The 22,358-nt window shown below is 41.0% G+C and overlaps 1 protein-coding gene across 1 annotated transcript; it reads left to right on the forward strand.

Moving 5' to 3' along the window:
* Nucleotides 1–491: 491 nt before the first annotated feature.
* Nucleotides 492–21,510, forward strand: hyou1 (hypoxia up-regulated 1). The gene is made up of 24 exons (XM_028595520.1): nt 492–731; nt 1,909–1,984; nt 2,662–2,755; nt 2,933–3,011; nt 3,177–3,331; nt 3,985–4,061; nt 4,335–4,516; nt 5,146–5,261; nt 8,254–8,440; nt 8,593–8,727; nt 10,387–10,469; nt 10,839–10,971; nt 12,566–12,750; nt 13,416–13,554; nt 13,906–13,963; nt 15,146–15,222; nt 15,462–15,656; nt 15,803–15,969; nt 16,058–16,145; nt 16,572–16,828; nt 16,921–17,005; nt 17,491–17,752; nt 17,873–17,977; nt 19,759–21,510. The coding sequence occupies exons 2-24, from the start codon at nt 1,915–1,917 to the stop codon at nt 19,806–19,808; spliced, it is 2,979 nt and encodes a 992-aa protein (XP_028451321.1). The 5' UTR covers nt 492–731; nt 1,909–1,914; the 3' UTR covers nt 19,809–21,510.
* Nucleotides 21,511–22,358: the final 848 nt, after the last annotated feature.

The raw sequence follows: 22,358 nt of genomic DNA on the forward strand, positions 1-22,358 counted from the left end.
GGATTGGAGGGTCATTGCCGGTTGTTTCACCAGGCGTCAAAACAGGCGGAGTTAGCTACCGGAGGCAAAGGTGTCTTCCTTTCAAAACAAGAGCACAAATTGTCTCTGCTAGTCCCATTAGCGAAACACAAGCTTATCCCTTTAATAACAGGTTCTCTGTAATTGTGAAATTACATTAAGTTTTCTTCCAAGGCAACAGACAGTTAACGCACTGGACACGTTTCCCTGAGTTTGTTTGACTAGCTAACTTTTGGGCCACTATAATAAAACTTTACATTGAGAATGACATTAACAGCAATTTATGATTTTTAAATGCATTACATGATAGTGTAATAGTAGATAGTTACTTAACTCACTCACTCCTCTTAAACGCGTATCTGGGTTTGGCGGGGGCAGCAGCTATCCAATCAAAAACAGCTATTAGAGTCGGTTGCTTTACCTGTCTGTGAGTCTACGATGTGTTTTGCGCTTAAATGCCAACCGGAAACAGTATGTTTGGTTGCTGTTAGCTTGACATCAGTTTTTCTCCAAGTAGTGGCTTCAGTGGATCCAATGAGGTGACGCCGCGTTCCGGGCCCGACTGCTGAGAGCGAGCCGGTGATAAGGGGAACTAAAAACGACCAAGCGTGACAACAAAGAGGCTCTGAATCAAGACAGGAGTAGCAAAACTAATCTCAGAACCCGGCCGGAGAAGCCCAACAAACGCTTGCATTTGTGCCGGCTGAGGAAAGGTAAGTCCATGCTACAGCAGCACAGTGTGTCAATCATGCTTTCATACTGCTGCTTGTCAGACAGGGAGCTAGCTAACTGTAACGTTAGCTGTCAACTTATGTTAGAGCTATTTCTTCTAGCTCAATAGTGATGAATTTTTAATTGGAAGGGTCCGAAGATGGCCCACGTTGTCCGGTTGCGTTTGAATTGAACGGTTAACTGTTAACGTTAATGATAATGCTAAACAATAATTATTGTATCCAACTTGGCTGTATAACGTAGCACACATCAGCCACTTCTCCCATAACTAACGTTAGCCAGTTCATCCAAGTGACCTTAGCTAATCTCCAAAAGCTAAAAGACTAGACTTTCATTTATTCTTTTTCTTCAAATAATGTGGGTTTGAGTTGTACTCCATTTTGCATTCATGCGTCACTGCCTTACCGGGGGCTAACAGTTAGGGGTTTCTATGCAGATTGCCTGATTGTCTCTTCATTAATCACAATGTAAAGTTAACGTTACTCAATCTGAATGTTAAGCTCTTCCTACAGTATGCATTTGCATCACTGAAAAACCCATATGCTCCCATATTTCTATTAAACCCATATTTACTGCTGAGTGCAGAGTGGTTTCTTGTAGATATTAAAGCTTTAGCCAACATCAAAGCTTGACCATGATTTTAATGCCGTGTGTGTGTGTGTGTGTGTGTGTGTGTGTGTGTGTGTGTGTGTGTGTGTGTGTGTGTGTGTGTGTGTGTGTGTGTGTGTGTTTGTGTCTCCTTGGACAAAGGATGTGGTGCTACCTGGCAGTGGTGCACCAAGTTAAACAGCCACATTAAGCACTGAAGAAGCATGAGGAAACATAAGCAGTGATTGGACATTTATCAAAAGACTAGAGAGTATGAGGATAAAGCGTGTGAAGTTGGCAAAAAGATCAGGTTTGGCTTTTCAAGTGGGAATCCTCTTGTTCCTCATTGTGTTGCAGCTGCTCCCACATAAAGAATGGAAAGGACATGCAGCAACACTTAAAAGCATGTCTCCAGGGGTTATGTGTTGATGGGGGGGTGTGTGTGATGAGGTTCAAAGCTGAGGTTTTACCACACTTGGAAAATATGGGTAAAGTTGGGACCGGTAAGGACCTGTGCACATCCTCCCAGTTGAATTATATAACTGTTTTATTTTTGTTTTCTCTTTACAGCTCATAATGGGGGGGAGGAAGCTGGCACTTGCTGTTCTTTTCTGCCTTGTTCTGGCAATGTTGCCTTCTCACACAGGTAATATGATCCATCCACATACACAGACATATTTTTCTAACGTGAAGCCCTGGTCATAGTGTTGAGCAGTGCTGTCAACCAAAAGAGATTGAACCGGTTTACAGCACTGAGAAGAGATTATCCATCAGTGTTTGGAAATAGATAAGCTAGATCAATAATTCAACTCCTCTGTACCTTGGGGTCTTTGGTGTTACCTGCCTGCCTGCGTTGCTGGCTTTATCAGTGTTTCCGCAGGGTCTTAAAAAGTCTAAAAGTCTAATGTTTCAAAATCAAAAGTCTTTTAATTTGCTAAAGTATTGTGTTCTAGGTCTTAAATAATTATAAACTGGTCTTACTTTTGAAATGTTTGAAAAATTATTTTTTTTATTCCGGGGTATTATAGTTCTTTCTGCCGCTAGTCCAAATAGAATTCACTGTATTACGAATACAAATGAGACCAACGTGCATCTTATATTGCAGCCGATCTAGACACCAGTCCTATAATGCCAATGAGGAAATCAGGGAATTGTTTCAGAAAAATGTTTCCGGACTCTGACATCTGACTTTGTTTTTAGTTGTCGTCATATAGGTCTGAAATTTCATTCATTATGGTCTTAAAGGTCTTAAAAAGTCTTAAATTTGACTTGGTGCAACCTGCAGAAACCCTGTCTATGTAACACCTGTGTCTGTGTTTGCAGTGACTGTAGCAGTCATGTCCGTTGACCTGGGCAGTGAGTGGATGAAAACGGCGATAGTGAAACCTGGTGTGCCGATGGAGATTGTTCTCAACAAGTGAGTTTTTTGTCACGATCGTGGAACAATGGGTGTACACACCTGGCGTGCCCACGCCAAGTTTTCTATTCCCTTAAGAGCGCACTAAATCAACGGACAAGCAAAGTACAAAAGCAAGTGAAATGAATGCAGCATGAAATGACATTTCAGAGTTGAACACTATTCTGTTTTCTTCAGGGAGTCGCGGAGGAAAACGCCCACGGCTGTATGTCTCAAGGAAAATGAAAGACTGTTGGGAGACAATGCTCTAGGATGGGTATGACTTCTTAAGTGTCCTTAATGGAGTTTGGTAGAATATCAGCCCAGTGTAGTGAATATTGTTTGCATTGTCAATGCATTATTCACAAATTCAAATGACCTGAAAATAATGTTGATATTTTCCTTATGTGCTATTAATGGTCACATATTGTGTACATTTCAGTCTGTGAAGAACCCCAAAACAGTTTACAGACACCTCCAAAGCCTCCTGGGCAAAAAGCATGATAACCTCCAGGTGGAGCTCTACAAGAAACGTTTCCCTGAGCACCAGCTGCTGGAGGACCCAGTGAGAGGCACGGTGTACTTTAAAAACTCAGAGTGAGTCTTCTTTCATCTATTACCGTATTGGTCCGAATGTAAGACATTTTTTATTTCTCCTGGAAAAAGTGGGGTCGTCTTATATTTGGGGTCTAGACTTTCAGCTGTTCAAGTCTCCAGAGGCTGGTTTTAGAACGTAAGGGACGTCCCCTAGCCTGGAAATCCAGACCCAAATCCAAAGATTAAGGGTCTGGTATTGAGTAATGAAAATGGCCCAACTTAAGAGGCGGCACCAAGCATGCATTTGAAAATCTCACTGCACGCAACTGGCTAACACTACGACCAATCACAACAATACACAGGGTGACGTATCCAGAGCCCCATGCACTTAGCAACCAGAGGAGCTAACTGGTAGATTAAACTCTTAGTTTAGGCAAAATAGGCTACAGAAATATTCTGTAGCCTATTTTGCCGTCAATACTGCCGACGTTGTCTTTGTTGTAATCAGATCCGTAAGGCTAGCCGCAGCAGACACGTTTCTGGCGTGTAAAGACATAGAAAACGCCACGCTCACGCCACGCAGCCAGTGTGCAGGAGGCCTTAGGGGTACTATAGCAGTTGTCATGGAAACACTCTAATGAAGAAAAAAAGCGACATAACCCTGGATTAGAACGGGGCATCTAACCTGGATTTGTGCTTTTCGTTTGTGCCAGAGAGATGCAGTACATGCCGGAGGAGCTCCTCGGCATGGTGCTCAACTATTCTCGTGTGCTGGCTCAGGACTTTGCAGGTCAGTTTGATCGTGGAAGAAGATGCATCATTGTTTTGTAGTGGTACCTTTTTATATTCAATTCATTGTTCAATTTGTTCAAGAAAAGAATGATGGGAATGATTTCCTTTCATTAGATTTAAATTCAACAAGCAGTTTGTTGTATTAAAACAGAATACAGTCCGCAGCAGAAATGCAGAACTGAATACACTTTAATATTGATTGATTTATTGCAGGTAATATCGTTATCGCGATGTTCAACCACTTTATCGGATATTTGTTCTTCTCTCCCAGAACAACCAATCAAAGATGCAGTGATCACCGTCCCGGCCTTTTTCAACCAGGCGGAGCGCAGGACAGTCCTGCAGGCTGCACAGATGGCCGGTCTAAAGGTCCTTCAACTCATCAACGACAACACCGCCGTGGCCCTGAACTATGGCGTCTTCAGGAGGAAAGATATCGACAACACAGTCAAGGTGCACATTCAGCATTAGTCCCAAACACGCATCAAAAATCCCTCTGGTGGTATTCTTTAGTTTTCTTATTGTCAACTAATCCCATGAAAACACCAAACCAGCAGTGAATGTATCTACTAACCAGTATCGTGTCTATCAAAGCCTGACCTATCTTCTTCTTCTGGGCCATAGAGCTCCATTGTTGTCCTAAACTATTAAAACACATCAGTGAGCCACACTGTTGCACTGGCTGACATGTTCCGTAATTACCATGAACACACACACACACACACACACACACACACACACACACACACACACACACACACACACACACACACCCTGCCACAGATACAGTACTCACTACAGCACCTGTTTGACTGTTTTAGGAAATGACTGAGCTTTAAAAAAAAAATGAAACTATTTATTTGAGAGTCCTTTTGTAAAGATTGACATCTTCAGTAGGATCCAATGGGCTTGGAGTTGAATGCCAGAGTAAGGAAGTCAGAATGTATTGAGAGACAGAAGAGAACCCATTGTTGGTTTTGCTCCTCCATAAAGACATTCTACCATCTGTTACTGTGTAGATTAATAAGCTCTCCTGATAAGAGATTACAGATTGCTGAAAGTCCGATCTTGTTCCCTTCCAGAACGTGATGTTTTATGACATGGGCTCGGGCAGCACAACTGCCACCATCGTCACCTATCAGACCGTCAAAACCAAGGAGTCTGGCACCCAGCCCCAGCTACAGATCCGAGGCGTCGGGTGAGTCCACTGACAACACTCCTCCCAGCACAGTCCTGAATGTGTCTAATGTAGGGCCGGGCCATATGGAGAACATCAAACCTCTGGATACATTTCATATCGGGTTGACTGTCGGTGCTTTCACAAAATATCTTCACAATGAGATTTGTGATAAATAATCATCAATAATGTGGATACAATGACTAAGTGGGTAAAGGTGAATAACAGAACAGCTAGAACAGTCTGAGTTCAGGAAATGACATCAGTGTAACGCAGCCTTTAAAACCAGGAAAAGACAACAATTTAAGACAATATCTATCAATCTCACAATTATTGATGTTGATATAATCTGGATATATTGCCCAGCCCTACCCCGGGTAGTTCACCTGGTAGAGCGCGCGCCCATATATAGAGGTTTACTCTTCGACTCTGCGGCCCTTTGCATCATGTCATTCCCCCCCCTTTTTCCCCTTTCATGCCCCAAAAAAATCTTAAAACAAATAACATATAAATATATATATCGATAGATAGATAGATAGATAGAATGCAGTCAATCTTAAATTAAGTCAAGTAAGATTTTAGCTTGAGCCACTCACACATTATTTTAATCTCTGAAGACTAATCTATGTCACAAAACTTGGGTAGATTTTCTTATTTCAGTCTTGGCTCTCCTCATCCTGTGTGAAACTCAGTAAACAGGAAGACTCAGACCGAGAACAGACCACACACATGGTGGCCTGATATCCATCTCCAGCTGCAGTGTGGGTAGCTGACGTTCGAAGAAGCCGATAGGCTGCCTCCCAGGTGGAACTTTGGCATCCACATCTTCATCCCAGTCAGTTTACTGTGGACCAGTGTCATTCAGCAGTGCTAGTGCACATTTAGTTGAGTTATTTTGTACGCAGCCGATGTTAACATGTGGTTTGTGGATAGGCAAATATAAAAATGAATGTGCTAGTTTCTTTTCTTTCTTTTTTTTTTTGTGGTTAACAAAAGACCTACAAGTGATTTCACAAATTAGAGGAAGGAAGACAAATTTGTTTTGCTGTTTTGCCTAAAGTGGTGTGTATGTTTACACAAAGTCATGATGCCATGTTGCATATGCCATGAAATGAAACCGTGATACCTCTGTGATATTAAGGCAGGTAAAATCGTTACAGCATAGTATTGCAATGTTTTCCGTGGCTGTATTGATACACAGACCCCAAGTATCCATCTATTATTATAAATGTATCGGTCAGTTTGTCTGCTTGACCATTTTGACCATTTTGCAGCAATCCAAGTGAAGTGAGATGAACAAACGGAGACCTGTATCTTTTTAGATAAAACCGATGTTGACAAAGTTTCCTTTTGGGGACATAATTAGAAATTGGGGAAAAAAATTTAAAGTTTGAAAAAAAAGTAGGCTAATACATTGCATTATATCGCATAATATTGCAGTATGTTTAAAATCCCAATAATATTGTATCGTGACATAAGTATTGTGATGACTTTGTATCATGAGGCCTCACCCCTACTGAAATGTATACAATATAATAGCACAACTAGACTGAAACCCCTAGACTGTTCAAAGTCTTGCTTTTTCTCTTGCCAAAGGAGTGTGGTAAAGTCCAGAGTCTGGGGGGGGAAAAGTCTCAAAGAAGTTAACTGATAAGGTCTATCTGATTGAAATGTGCACATATCATTTACTGAGATGATTAACAGTATGTGGTTTTTTTTTTCCCCTTAAAAGACGATTACGGGTATACATTTTATTTCCAATCATCCTCTCATTCAGTCTAAATATGTTATACTCCCAAAGTTGTCCTATGTTATCCTGAGCTGCAGTGATGGAATGAGAGAGTAGGAATACCCATATCGGGAATGAAATATGAAAGAACCCTCGTGTGCAGCTGTAATCACCATTTGCCTGTGTGTGACTATCTCGGTGTGTTAGAAGCTCTGTTTTAGTCCCAGAGTGGAAACTTGTTGCGTAAAAAATCATCGGTCCTCTTTTAAGGAAAAGACATTCTCATGATTTGTGTAAAAAAAAAAACCTTTTTTATTTCTTGGCTTTATAGGGTAAACTCATCCCTTTTGTCCCTGTCAGGTTCCTGTAGAATAAGGACTTGTGCCGATTGGGGAACAGATCGTCAATTGCAGGGGTGATCGACAATTGTTTTTTCCGACACTTTTATTACGATTTTAACTAACTTTATCAGAACTTGGATGATCTAAAACGCTCTAGAATCTGCTCCCTGCAGTGTATTTAGAGATGTTCCTGGTGGAGCGCCATGTCTGCTCCCCGAGCCCTGTTAATCAGAACCAATCGCCAACCAGTTTTCCCTGGATCTGACACCTGACATCTCCATTCTCCTTATGCCTGCTCACCAAACCTTTGCTCTGTGCTCCATAAGAGTAGTTAACACTATGGATATTATTTGGATTGTAATATTATTAAAGATAATAGTATTGTCGCACAGAGACACAGACTTTTAAAAGAGACCCTTTGAATAGAAGAGACCTTGCTATTGAATAGTTTTTTATTTATTTTTATGGTTAAATATTTTAAATAAAATGTTCACACTTTTTAAAAAATGTTTATCCACAAACTGTAACTGTATTGCTTGCAAAAAAGCTTACAGGCTGGATTATTGTGACGCTGAGCCACGCTTAAAATGATTATTTAAAATCCTTAATCCAAATTAAATTCTTACATCAATAATAATTTAAAGACAATGCTAATAAATCTTTTTTAAATGAATAAGAACATCATTTTATTATGGTACTAAACTATTTTAACAGTAGAAATGTGTTTATTCAACTATAAACAGTTAACAATAATCACATTTAGAGAAGTAACTTCATTACTTACTCTTAGACACAAAACACTTAAAATGGTTGAGAAGAAATGTAAAGCTTGTCTTGGACAATAAGACTTAGTCGCCCATGCTGGCATTTCACCGGCATGCTGTGATGTATCCCCATACTTCAACCCTCAGACTAAGGTGAGCTTCTCTTGTTCTGGCTGTAGGTTTGACCGTGGGTTGGGGGGCTTTGAGATGGACCTGCGACTCCGGGACCACCTGGCCAAACTATTCAATGAGCAGAAGAAGAGCAAAAAAGATGTGAGGGAGAACCATCGAGCCATGGCCAAGCTCCTCAAAGAGGCCCAGAGACTCAAGACCGTGCTCAGTGCCAACGCCGACTTCATGGCCCAGGTGAGTCCAAGGACCTGAACATGCAACCCTCAGTCCATCCAAAACATGGCTGTAATCCATCTGCAAATGACTTAAAATACAAAAATATGTGGCTGTTTTTGAATCTTGGATCAGTGATACAGATGCAGTGAAAGAAAATGTGTTTTCTTCAGGTGGAAGGTTTGATGGATGACATTGACTTTAAAGCGAAGGTGACCAGGATTGAGTTTGAAGAGCTGTGTGCGGATCTCTTTGAGAGAGTGCCTGGCCCGGTGCAGGACGCCCTCGCCACTGCAGAAATGAAGCTGGTCAGTATTCTCATTACCTGGCTCTACAAGTCCTATCAAGTGTCCCACATGACAGGATGAGATGAAACTTTGATGATGACATTTGGCTGTAGGGCACTGCAGACTCAGGATACAGACAAGCTTAATAAGACTAGGCCTAGGAAAAGAGACCCCTATCAACAATGGGCTATACACTCCTATATTAATATGATATACATACATTGTCCTGCAGCCCACGCATTTTTTTTTTAAGGCAGTCATGACTTTTATTAGAACTGCTAGACACAAGATGTCTTCGTCATTTGAAAAGTGCATTCTAACTGCACTGTAAGTTTTATGATTTTACATCACGCTAGCCAGGGCTTTGGCCGGTGTAAACCTTTTCAAACCGGTTTGATATAAAGCAAAGTACCAGACCAGACCGGTATACTGACTATAACCACTAGGTGTCGCACCCGTCCCAGAGTGAGACTGAGTGGAGCGACTCCAGTCCACATGATGGTGGTAATGCACCTCAGCCCCATGACTTTTTTCCTTTACGCTTTGCCTCGTCTTTTTAGTGAGCTAATCAGCCATTTCCGCTACATTTAAATTAGGCTTTATGACAATGAAGCTAATGTTAGCCCCCAAATAATTCTAGCGAGCTAAGCTACAGTAACATGGCAACAGTAGTTTACTACATCAGAGATTTATTTATTTTTTTTTGTTCATGAGCTACACGTCTGTTTGGTGGTGACATTGATTTCAGAACGTAGCAGAATGCAAATGCTTGAGGAAATGTAGCTTGTTGGAGCTAATGCACTACTTGATCAATAAAAGAGCGTAGTTGCTGAAAGGCTGTTTGATTCAGACAACGGCGACGCTACAGAGAAATGAAGTTCCAACGCCGCTGCAGCGCCTTACTGCCCAACCCTGCTTGGTTCTAATGCAGTTACTTGCAGTAACAGCCGTTACTAAACAATACTATTTTCGATATTAATTTTATAAAACAAAAATAAATTGCAACATTACAGCACAAATCTTTTTTATTTATGTTTCAGCTCCTACTAAGTGAGCCCATCTCTGTGTAACGTAGAGTTTTTCCTTCGTGTCTCTACGACGTGTAATGTTAGACAGCCAATCCCAGACATTATAGGTCTTGGTATAGAAGCATGCTGCAAGCTTATTGGCTCACTGACTCCTGATGAAATTTACTCCTCATGTATTGAAATTGGGTATTGAATGGCGAGGTATTTTTCGATACTTGCTAAAAAGTCTTGAATTGGTACCCTATGTGTTAGTTACATACTGGACCATGACTGGCTTCCAAACTAGTTGTGATGTCAGAAGACCGGCTGGTGCGTACATCTGTTAAACTATTTAAGGTGAGCACGGAGAAACTTTTCCCTTCCAGCAGATGAATGTAAAGGGGGGAAAAAAGAAGAGAAAAAGTCTGGTAGTTTGGGTAGGGGATAGATGTTTCTCCTACTTGTCCTTCTGTCTACATTTCTGATTGAAAGACAAAGTGATAAGGGGCACAAAAGCAAAACTCATTTTGGCAAAACATCATTTGCCATTCTTAAGGTGTGGACTGGTGAAATGTTATTGTAATATATGTTTTGAAACAATGAGCAGTGAGTATAAGTGAATGGATGTTTGTATTACTGCTGATAATCTGAGTTCTTCTGTTTGTGCCAACAGGATGAAATTGAGCAGGTGATTTTAGTCGGTGGCTCCACTCGTGTCCCCAAGGTTCAGGAAGTGCTGCTCAAAGCTGTGGGGAAGTACGTGTCAACCACTGAGATATGAATAACTTTCACAAAAAATGAACAAAGAAGTACATTCTCCCACTTTAACTTTGATTCCACATTGCTTTGTCACTGACATGGTGGAGACCGAAACTACGCACTATAGCTTTAAAACTGATATATTGTACGTATTTTTTCATATTCTTATTGTAAGTTTCTTGACTTTTGCAGTACTTGCCTTTTTTATTTTCTCTTGTTTATTGTTATGCACCAAAACACCAAGGCAAATTCCCCATATGTGAAAACCTACCCGTCAACAAACCTGATTCAGATTAATGAGAGACAGTAGAGTTTTAGTTGAGCAGGTTTGGTTGGTTGTAACCGTGTGCGTGTGTTTGCATGCAGAGAGGAGCTGGGCAAGAACATCAACGCAGACGAGGCGGCCGCCATGGGCGCCGTGTACCAGGCTGCTGCCCTCAGCAAGGCCTTCAAGGTGAAACCGTTCCTGGTCCGGGACGCAGCTGTCTTCCCCATTCAGGTCAGTACAGGTCATTAAACGCCTCATGCTGCTGGAGACTCATTTAAATATTTCAAAGTTATAGATGGAATTTTCGAAATGCTTTGCTGATAAATTAATATTAAACCTTGGTTGGGAAGCTGTATTTTAAAGGGTAACTTTGTTGTTGTTTTTTTCAACCTGGACCCTATTTTCCTGATTTTGTGTCTGAGTGACTGATGGAAACAACAATCTTTGAAACTGGTCCAGTATTAAGGAGCAGCGGTGAAACGAGCTGCAATGTAACGTTATTGGGCAAGTGTGCACATTCAATTTCCGTCCACTAAAAGTGCAGTTTTTGCCACGGTCAGGCTCCAATTATGAGTGTCTGACAACAATATGGAAAGGATCCCTACAGCGTAAGATCATTTTTGTTTAACATGAAGCTGTGAAAGATTGCTATCAACAAACTCACCAAACCTCATTTAAATAAACATTGTAAAAACACACTTCATTCAAAGTCGACCGAAACTAGATAAAACCATTAAAAGCCGTCTTGGTTCATCTTTCCACTGTACCAACAATCACCACTCTGGTTTGGTTGAAATAAACCCTTAATTCACCCATTTACATGTGGAGATATGCTGGCTCTATACACGCTAAAAGTCCTGATTATTTACATGGAGTCTGGTGGAGATATGCTGGCTCTATACACACTAAAAGTCCTGATTATTTACATGGAGTCTGGTGGAGATATGCTTGCTCTATACACGCTAAAAGTCCTGATTATTTACATGGAGTCTGGTGGAGATATGTTGGCTCTATACATGCTAAAAGTCCTGATTATTTACGTGGAGTCTGGTGGGTTTGGTGATGGTGATGGTAATAATCTGAGCCTGTCAGCAGCAACAACAGAACTTTTTAGTGGACACTAACATTTGTCCTATAGGGTTGCAGCACGATTTGTGGCTGCCGGTTACAGCCTTCTCGCTCAATACCGGACCAATTTTTAGGGCTGTCCTCGACTAAAGAAATTCTTAGTCAACTAACACTTATACGATTTTGTCGATTAATCGATTAGTTGATTTAATTGACAGAGCTGTGAGCTTTGAGAGGTGGTTAAGACTAGAAAAGCACAATATAAATGTAGTTAATTAACCATCCGTAAAACTGAGTTTCTCCACAATTAATCCTGCAAAAGCACCACTTTAAATCTTGTGTTTACCATAAATGTGCTCAGACGTTTTTTGGAAATAAGTAATTAAGCATGAATAAGCATAAAAAATGACTAATCGACTAAAGAAATCTTAGTCGACTAAGACCAAAGTGACCAATTAGTCGACTAATCGACTAAGAGGTGGCAGCCCTACCAATTTTACAAATTTTTGTTCGCATTAGACACAAATGTATGTAAAAATAGGGTCCAGGTTGAAGAAAGAAAATATTACCCTTTTTAATAGCACTCAGCTTTGGAAATGATGTGTGTTCAAAATGGATATGCAGTACACTGTTCAGAGTGTTTTGGAGCAGAACTTGAATTCAAATGGGATGCCATTTCTTGTTCACGGTTGCAAAATTAGAATAAATCCTGATTATAAGCCATGTTAACTCCGACCACGTCATTTGATTCCATCAGGTGGAGTTCACCCGAGAGACGGAGGAAGAGGGGATCAAAACGCTGAAACACAACAAACGTATCCTCTTCCAGAGGATGGCACCCTACCCCCAGCGCAAGGTCATTACATTCAACCGCTACAACGATGACTTTGAGTTCTACATCAACTACGGAGACCTGAGCTTCCTCAGCCAGGAGGACCTCAGGTTGGTTAGCTGCTTGCTTTGGCACTCTGCTTCCTGGAACTTGTGGAAAAGGTTTTTTTCTGCACACAAATTGGATCACTCAAGCAGTGTGACTAAATATCATTCCTGGACAATTGGTAATAAAAACTAAGGACCAACTAGGAGGAACCGAAGTTTACAGAAATGTTTTGATGATGTATTCTGGCACTTGACTTGACTTTGACAGCTTTCAAAGAGGTTTAGCTGTATGATTCCATACCATCGCTTCATCCGATAATATCAGATATTAAAGTGTACTCAGTTCTGTCTTTCTGCTGCTTTCAGTATTCTGCTAAATTACAACAAACCGCTTGTTGAACTAAACAACAACAAAGAAAATCATTTTCAATTATATATTGAATTGAACATAAAATGCGATATGTCGCAGATGGCGATGTGTTTATTGCGCAAGTTAATATCGCGTTAACGATTTTTATATATATATATATATATATATATATATATATATATATATATATATATATATATATATATATATATATATATATATATATATATATATATATATATATATATATATATATATATATATATATATATATATATATAGAGATATAGATATAGATTGTGCAGCCCTAATTTGAATGTAAGTCCTGTTCTCCTCTCTCCCTGTTGGTGTTTTGCAGTGTGTTTGGCTCCCTGAACCTGACCACAGTCAAACTGTCTGGAATAGGCAGCAGCTTCCAGAAGCACACAGACGCAGAGTCCAAAGGCATCAAAGCCCATTTCAACATGGATGAGAGTGGGGTGCTCCTGCTGGATCGGGTCAGTTCCACTTTGTTATTGAACATTCACACAGTCAAACCTGGAACCGCCAGCTCCTGTTTGTTTTTAGGATGCAGTATTTGAGTGTTTTTACCTTCTGATATGTCAGACTTACAACCAATACATGTATTATTTTGTGTGGCGTGTTGCAACAGAATGTCAAGTTTGGACTTATCATCTTGTTTATTTTTGCCTTCATTTGTTTATACAGTTAACCAATACAAGACAACTGAGGCTATACTCGCTCCCTGAGTGTACTTTTGTAGTTTTATTGGACTTATTTGAACAATCACAGAATGAAAAAGTTTTTATTTTGTATAAATCAAGATAATATTGAATTGTCATCCACAGGTGGAGTCTGTGTTTGAAACCATTGTGGAGGAGAAAGAAGAGGAATCAACATTAACGAGTACGTTTTGAAAACATATCTGTAACCTCAGCTGTTCAAAATCTGTGATCAGTCTTAGAAGAGTGGCATTTTCATGGACCACTATTACCGGTATTTTTCTGAAATTCTCTTTGCCCGTCTGCGTGGTATTTTGCTGTGCAGCGCACGATGCACAGGTGGGTGGAGAGGAACAAACAGGTGGGAGATTCATTCAAATCAGGCAGCACAAAGCATGTTGTTCATATTTCCGGTGGAAATTGGGACCTGCGTTAAATGCGCTCTCATTTTAATCTGTGCAGCTGTCTGTGACGGCTCTGTGCAGGCATGTGTTTATTTATGCTTCAAGTCTATTTATTCAACAATATTTGTGTAAACGTGAGGTTGATGCCCAATAAAAAGGCCTGAATACATTTTTTGTTTTTTTTTCAAAGATTAGATTTTTTTTGCCTTAATTGATAGGACAGCTGTAGACAGGAAAGGGGGGAGAGAGAAGAGGGGTTGACATGCAGCAAGGGGTCGTGTGTTCTAATCGAACCCTGGGCCGCTGCGGTAAGGACTGGGCCTTGGTACAGGGGGCGCACGCTCTACCAGGTGAGCTTCCAGGGCGCCCCCTGAATAAATAGATGTATCTACATTATGCAGCCAAGGCGGAGTGGGGGTGCTGTGTCTCTGCACAGAGCCAGAGAGGTTTGTAACCCCCCTCCTTACCAAGTTTAATTTTTTTATATATATATATATATATGCTCTGATCCACTTTGATGCTATTCTTCTTTTACTCTTTCTATTATTCACGGTTCAGCAGCAGTTCTTTAAGATGATTGATTGCTGCTTTGTAGCAGCTTTTAGAACAATGATCAGGAAAGTACTGCATGTGGAACATGCCTTTTTACTGATTCTTGCATTGCATTACATTACATTCATTGATTCATGCATTACATTACGTGTCATTTTATCCAAAGCAACTTCCAATTAAGTGAAAGGGAGGGGAACATGTTTTTGGTGGCGGGGGAAACCGGAGCACCCGGAGAAAACCCCATGCAGAACATGCAAACTCCACACAGACAGGCCCGGGACGACCCGGGTTTGAACCCTGTACCTTCTTGCTGTGAGGCCACCGTGCTGCAGTTCTACAAGCAAGCAGTTTTAGGTTGTACAGGACTCGTTAATACTGACTAACTGAGCCAACAACTTGCTCTCTTTCAGAGCTGGGTAACACAATTTCCACCTTGTTTGGAGGAGGATCATCAGAACCCGCTCCGAATGTAACTGAACCGGTCCAGGTAATTGTAATTGTGTCCCAATCAGTTAAACAGGGTCAGGGATGTGTTTTATAAAGCAAGTACAGTTAGGCCTGTATGAACTAGATTTCACACTTAATTGATAAACTGCTGTACCTCCATGCCCAAGCTGTTCTGTAACAGTTAACACAATTCATCAATGATGCTCTGGCATGCCTGGCCTGAGATCGCAGCTAACATTTTGGCTTGCTAACATTTTGCTAACATTTTGGGGCGTGCAGGATGAGGAAGAAGTGCCTCCAGAGTCTGAAAAGAACGGCAAGGACGAAGACGTAAAAGACACGGCCCAGAATGACGAGGGCGTTAAGGACGAGGCCCAGAAGGACGAGGAGAAGCAGGACGATGCCGAGAAGAGTGCAGGCGAAGGAAAAAGTGAGGAGGGCACAGAGGAGGCAGGCAGCAAGACTGATGCCAAGGTAAGACCAGTCGCTCGTACTCTCTCCTCGAAATACTTTGACGTCAAATCTGTGGAGCGCTTCTAAATTTGGTGTAAATCTATATTCCAAACGGACTAGCCTGTACAGACTTGGTATTGAAAGTAACCTTATTTCTGCTGGTAAAGGAGGAAAATGATGGAGAGAAATCTGGAAACGTTGAGGCAGAAAAAGATGAGGAGAAGAAGGCAAAACCTCTGAAGAAGAGCAAGATCGCTGAAGAGATCACGGTGGAACTCGTCCTCAACGACCTCCTCGACCCCACTGCCGATGATGTCGCTGCTTCTAAGAAGAAGTAAAGCTGCAATTTCTTTTCCTTTTCAGCTCTTGCATTTTTTGCTTCTCAGTTTAATTGGCTAAAACAAGTCTTTGTATCTCCTCAGGTTGCAGGATTTGACCGACCGAGACCTGGCCAAACAGGAAAGGGAAAAGTCACTGAACAGCCTGGAAGCTTTTATCTTTGAGACGCAGGTAAGCAACAATAGCTTTTTTAAATTTTTTCAGCTTTTGCGCTTTATCTGTTAAAGGGGATACAAGCCAACATAATCATAGATGTTGAATCCTTTCATGTAAAGATACAACCTGTGTAATCAAAAAGTAGGCTGCTTTATGTTTGGGTTGTTGTCCTTTTTTTTTTTTTTTTTATTTGTCTGATTGTTTGTATGAAGTTAAGTTTCTATGTCACGTACCTTTTTTATTATTATTTTAAAAAATTTTATTTTGGCAATCCCGGTGGTGGAACGTAGACTACCGGCCGTTTTAACTTTTTTAAAATTGAAATAAAATAATTGAAGGAAAGAAATTAAGCTGCAAGAGAGAAAGTAGGATGTAATAGAACCTTCATATAGAACCATCACATCACCTCCCAAAAACACCCGACCTGCGTTCTCTCTCCAGGACAAGCTGTACCAGGAGGACTACCAGCTGGTGGTGTCCGAGGGCGAGAAGGAGCAGATGTCGGCCAAGCTGAGCGAGGCGTCAGAGTGGATGGACGAGCACGGCTACGGCGCCACCACCAAGCAGCTGAGAGAGAAGCTGTCCCAGCTGAGGAGCCTGTGCAAGGACATGTTCTTCAGGGTGGAGGAGCGACGCAAGTGGCCCGAGCGCCTGGCCGCCCTGGACGCCATGCTCAACACCTCCAGCTTCTTCCTGAGGCGAGTGTTGAAAGGAAGGTGGAGATGTGAGGATTCTGTGGTGGGTCAGTACGTTTTTTGTATTGACAGATATTTTTGCTTTTCTTTCAAAGGAGTGCCAAACTGATTCCAGAGGATGACCAAATCTTCACTGAAGTTGAGCTGAATATGTTAGAAAAAGTGATCAACGAGACGATGGTAGGTGGTGAATGTATTCATATTGGCATCCCACTGCTGACACACTACTCTGGATAACCTAGTTTTCTTAAAGGGGTTAGGTTTTAGTGTCTCTCCTAAATAAAGTTGAGGGGACTTGCAAAAAAATAGTCAAAATGAAAGCAGTAGAGGCTTTGAAACCCTGACCTTTTTAATTTCTAGTATGGGTCAAATGCTCCATTTCCCATAATGCATCTCAATAGGGACTGTTTTTAGATGCTCCTTGCCTGGTAAATGCCGACATCTCTCAAACTCCATGTCCCCCGACCATAATTCAGGCGGTCCTTTTTTATAGATTTCTTGTCTTCAAGCTGAGATAACCCTGACTACATCACTGTGACATCATCTGGGTTATTTTGTCAGACTTAAGAGAGGTCCTTCCAGGGCCATTGTGAACGTTCTAACCGTTTCCACAGGCTGAGTAGTTCTCCTCGTATCAGGTGTGACATTGTCTCTGTCCTCTCCAGACCTGGAAGAACCAGACGGAAGCTGAGCAGGAGAAACGCTCTCCGACGGAGCGGCCCGTCCTGTTGTCCAAAGACATAGAGTCCAAGCTGGCTCTGCTGGACCGAGAGGTCAACTACTTGCTCAACAAGGCCAAGTTTGCCAAGCCGAAAGCTAAAGCCAAAGCCAAGAACAGCACCAGCTCTGATAAAAGCAGCAAGGCCAACAACACGGCCGAGGAGAAGGTGATCCCTCCCACAGAGGAGAGCACGGACACAAAGACTGGTGGGTCCAACCACAACGCTGGGCTATTGGTGCTCCCTTGTGAACATGAAAAAGAATTGGAATTGTAATAAGGCTTAAAATAACTTGATGTATGTATTTTTTTTTTTTATTTGAATACAGAAATCCCAGAGGCGGTGCAGCCGGGCGAAGCCCCGCCCACTGAAGAGAGCACTGTACACACAGACTCAGACAGCCAATCACAGCCCACAGAAGAAACAAATACAGGTCGGTCTGCCAAACCTGTTGGTGATGATGCCGGAGAACTTTAGGGGGTGGACAAAATAATTGGAACACATTCACTGTGGTCCAATACAACATTAAACTACACTACAGAAATCTCCAATGAACTGAACAAACTCCTGGCTGACACAGTCTCAACACACACTGAACATTGTTTTTATTATAGTTTTGAATCATTCTGTTACTTTATCCAGTAACTGTGACTATGTTTACATGCACACCAATATTCTACTATTATTCCGAATATGACAATATTCGGAATTTGATACTGCTCATGCTCATATTCCGGTTGGATATTCCGAATAAGGCCTTTTTTCCGAATATAGCATTTTTTATTTATTTTTTTTTTTCATTAAGACGTGGGATATTTTGGTATTAATTGTTTTTAGAGGCATTCTTTGGACATGTATACAGAGCATTCAGAATATGCGTCTCAATCAGGGTTTTTACTGCAGGCTTATGGTCAGCTCTGTGCGTTGCTATGGTTACTGCACACAGACCAACCAGCCAACAGTTTGCAAGGCTGCAGACCCGGTAAGAAGGAGAAACCCAGCTACTTTTAAACATGATCAAAGACTTGGATGGCAACAGGTTTCTGGATATGAGCCGACCTTTTCAAGAAGCTGGTTGAAGGAATGAAAGAGGGACGCTGTGTTTACACGCTCCAACAAGTCCGCCATTTTGCACGGCTACATGTAAACTTGAATATTATGGCATATTCACTTTTATTAGCCATGGAAACGGCTTAGTCGGAATGTCGTCTTTTTTTGGAATAAGGGCAAAAACCAGAATATTGTGTGCATGTAAACGTAGTCAATGTGGTGAGGTATGAGAACAGCTAAAAGCTCCTTTGTGCTCCAGGGGCCCAGTTCAGCTCTCAAAGCTATTTACACCTCTTACTTATGTCCTGAGTCAACCTGAGGAAGGCACAGTGTGCTATTCATTCATTCATTTTATTTGTAAATAGGTTTAACTGCACAGCAACTCTGGTCATTCTCACATGAAAAAAGATGATTAATTTAGGAAAACAAGGAACACATAATTGTAATACTTCTAGTAGAAGATAAAATGAGCTCACGTCTGGACAATGAACTGGAATAACACAAACCAAAATGTCATGAATTGAGAAGTCTTAACTCCATACATAACAGTGTGATGTAAGTTAGTACATTAAAGGGTTTCATTACATTCTTGTCTCATCCAAAGGAGCATTTGTGTTACATTTAGACGAGTTCTCCCATCATTTGGTTTCACTGGGTAAATTCTGTCCCAGCACTCTGCTCATGTACACAAAGCTAAAGCTCTTTCTTCTCTCACTGACATTTGAAGATCAGGAATTGCTCAGGCGTTGCAATAGAATACAAACGTTTCATTTCAATAATGATTTCTAATGCATCCTAGTCCTAATCAGATGCGAGTATTTTAACTTCAGCAAAGCTGGTAAGATGACAAGCCAGGGCTGCATGTTTCCATCTACTTCCAACCAAGGCCTTTTTGAAACGTTTCATCCATTCAGTCTCTATCGGGCTTCACCATAGCAACAGCTTTTGTGTGTGCCTTAATAAATCCCTAAACATGGGCTTGAGTTACTCTTGTAGCGTGAACTGGAGAGGTAACTTATTCCCTACAGAGCTCATGCTTTTCTGCTCTAATGAACTGAATTGATGTAAACACACACACACACACACACACACACACACACACACACACACACACACACACACACACACAGTATTCATTTTTCCCTTCTCTGTCCTCATTTCCAGGACCAACGGAGAAGGCCCAAACTGAAAACCACATACAGGATGAATTATAACAGCTGGAACCGGGGGGGAAAAAAATCACTATTTATTGACAGTGTATAAATGTTCAAGTTCCTTCTCACTCTGTTTTTTCTGTTGGGGTTTTTCTTCAATTTCGTTATTATGTCCTTGTTTATTGAGGTGCTGGAAGCTGATTGGAGAGAAAGATTGGAGACCACTCATCTTGTCCACCCACCTACCCCCCCCCCCCCCTCTCTCCCCTCCTCCTCTGTGATGTTCATTTCTCTTGTCTTTCATGGAGTATGTAAACAACTGGCACTTAAACTCCATGAAGAAGCAGTTCAACAAAAATAAAGGCCAAGACAGCGTCTGTACGTTATAGATGCAGGTCCAGATAAAATCCCTTCTCACGTCCACCCAATGATCACATCCATGCTAATAAAGGGGGAGATGGAAGCAGTGCTTGGCCTTTTTTCTAACTATATGGACATTTGACAAGGCTGAGTGCTCTTATACTCTGGTTTGTCAGAACGTTTAAGGTCCTGCTTTATCCGCTGCCCTGTAACTCCAACCATGCTGCGTTGTTGTGAGGATAGTATTTGTCCTAAAACCTGCACCTTTACTGACTCCACAGCCACTCTGGAAGTGCACTACTTAATGGTGTTGATCTCAGCAGAGGGTGGAAGGGCTGCTTTACATTAATTTTGGAGGATTCTCAATAGAATTATTAATTTTTATTTTTAAACCATGACAAAAAATTGAAGCCCTTCATTCACATGTTTATATACAATATTGGAAGTACAGTCAGTTCATTTGAATGCAAAGCCCCTTCAATCTGGTGAATCATCATAACATTAACGATATATCTGCTATGATGGTACTGTACAGGAGGTCACACTATAATTACTGACTGGGCTTTAAGTGGCTGTCCAATCAGAAAGACTCAATTCTACTAATGTGTCAACTGTAGAGTATGATAGCTGATATTAAACTTGACCAGAAATGCTAATCTTACTGGTGAACATCCCAACATTTTTTTTTTTTTTTTTAAAGTATATAGCCTAATATCACAAACTACAAATCCCCCATCTGTCCTCTTCAACCCTCGCTTAAGATTAAGAAAAACTGTCCAAACAAACTCCTAAAAAAAAGGAAATGGTCCCCTTAGAGGGTTTTTATTGGCTGAATAGAATCCTACCCTCTCCTGACAGCCGTCCACCATGTAGTAAGTGGTATTGCTGACTGGCCACTCAGGTGCTCCTGTATGTGCACACTCAACTAAAACTTCGCTTAATGGGGGTGATTTAACATTTAAACAGTGTCACTACATAGTTGCGTCCCATCATTTTTCGTCCCATCATTTTTACAGCTGGATAAACTAAAATGATGAATTAGTTTTTCTACGGATACCATCACAACCTTTGAGAGGAGCTTGAATGCGGTTCAGTGGCCCTACTCCATGTTTTCAAAGTCTCATAAGCTGCTAAACGTTGTAGAAGAGGTGGTGTATTCACTGTTCTTTACCTCGACATGCCCTGTGCTGCAGATTCCTGCTCAGTTTCTTTTGTTTTTCCGTTAGAACTGGTGGGGGGTTGGTGGGGGGTTGGGGGGCTTAGATCAGCTGTGTTATTCTGTGTTTGCATCACTGTGGATTATTTGAAGGGGGGAACTGAAGAAAACGACAGGCCAGAATCGGAGATGCAAACCATGATGTGTTTCTAAACTGTTAATAAAAAAATCTTTTTTTGTTTTTAATTTTAATGTCATTTTGTTAATGTATTGACGTGATTAATTGATCTTACTTTGGAGTTGGTGCTTTGAACCAAACAACCCTGAGGGCAGTGGAACTAAGTAAATTTACTCAAGTACTGTACTTAAGTCCAAATGTTGAGGTACCCATACTTTGAGTCTTTTCTTTTCATGCCACTTTCTCCTTCTACTCCGCTACATTTCAGAGAGAAATATTGGACTTTTTACACCACTACATTTATCTGTTACAGCTTTAGTTACTAGTTACTTTAGTTACTCCACTACATTCATCTGTTACAGCTTTAGTTACTTTAGATACTCCACTACATTCATCTGTTCCAGCTTTAGTTACTAGTTACTTTAGTTACTCCACTACATTCATCTGTTCCAGCTTTAGTTACTAGTTACTTTAGTTACTCCACTACATTCATCTGTTCCAGCTTTAGTTACTAGTTACTTTAGTTACTCCACTACATTCATCTTTTCCAGCTTTAGTTACTAGTTACGTTAGTTACTCCACTACATTCATCTGTTCCAGCTTTAGTTACTAGTTACTTTAGTTTCTCCACTACATTCATCTGTTACAGCTTTAGTTACTAGTTACTTTAGTTACTCCACTACATTCATGTTACAGCTTTAGTTACTAGTTACTTTAGTTACTCCACTACATTCATCTGTTACAGCTTTAGTTACTAGTTATTTTACACATTAAGATTCCTGCATATAAAACCCATGTAGTTTATAAAATCTGAGGTTTGATTCTAAAGTAAACTAGCCAACAATATAACCGCTACAAGTCCAGCTGAGATGATGAGACCATTAAACACACAGCTGGTTGGATCCTTTACTCTTTC

The sequence above is a fragment of the Perca flavescens genome, chromosome 13, assembly GCF_004354835.1.
Source record: "Perca flavescens isolate YP-PL-M2 chromosome 13, PFLA_1.0, whole genome shotgun sequence".
In the NCBI taxonomy this organism is placed as follows: Eukaryota; Metazoa; Chordata; class Actinopteri; order Perciformes; family Percidae; genus Perca; species Perca flavescens.

Coding starts and splice junctions, on each gene's coding strand:
- hyou1 (XM_028595520.1), top strand. CDS start 1,915: ATGGGGGGGAGGAAGCTGGCACTTGCTGTTCTTTTCTGCCTTGTTCTG. Junction 12,751..13,415: donor CTCAGCCAGGAGGACCTCAG/GTTGGTTAGCTG, acceptor GGTGTTTTGCAG/TGTGTTTGGCTCCCTGAACC. Junction 17,006..17,490: donor AAGTGATCAACGAGACGATG/GTAGGTGGTGAA, acceptor TGTCCTCTCCAG/ACCTGGAAGAACCAGACGGA.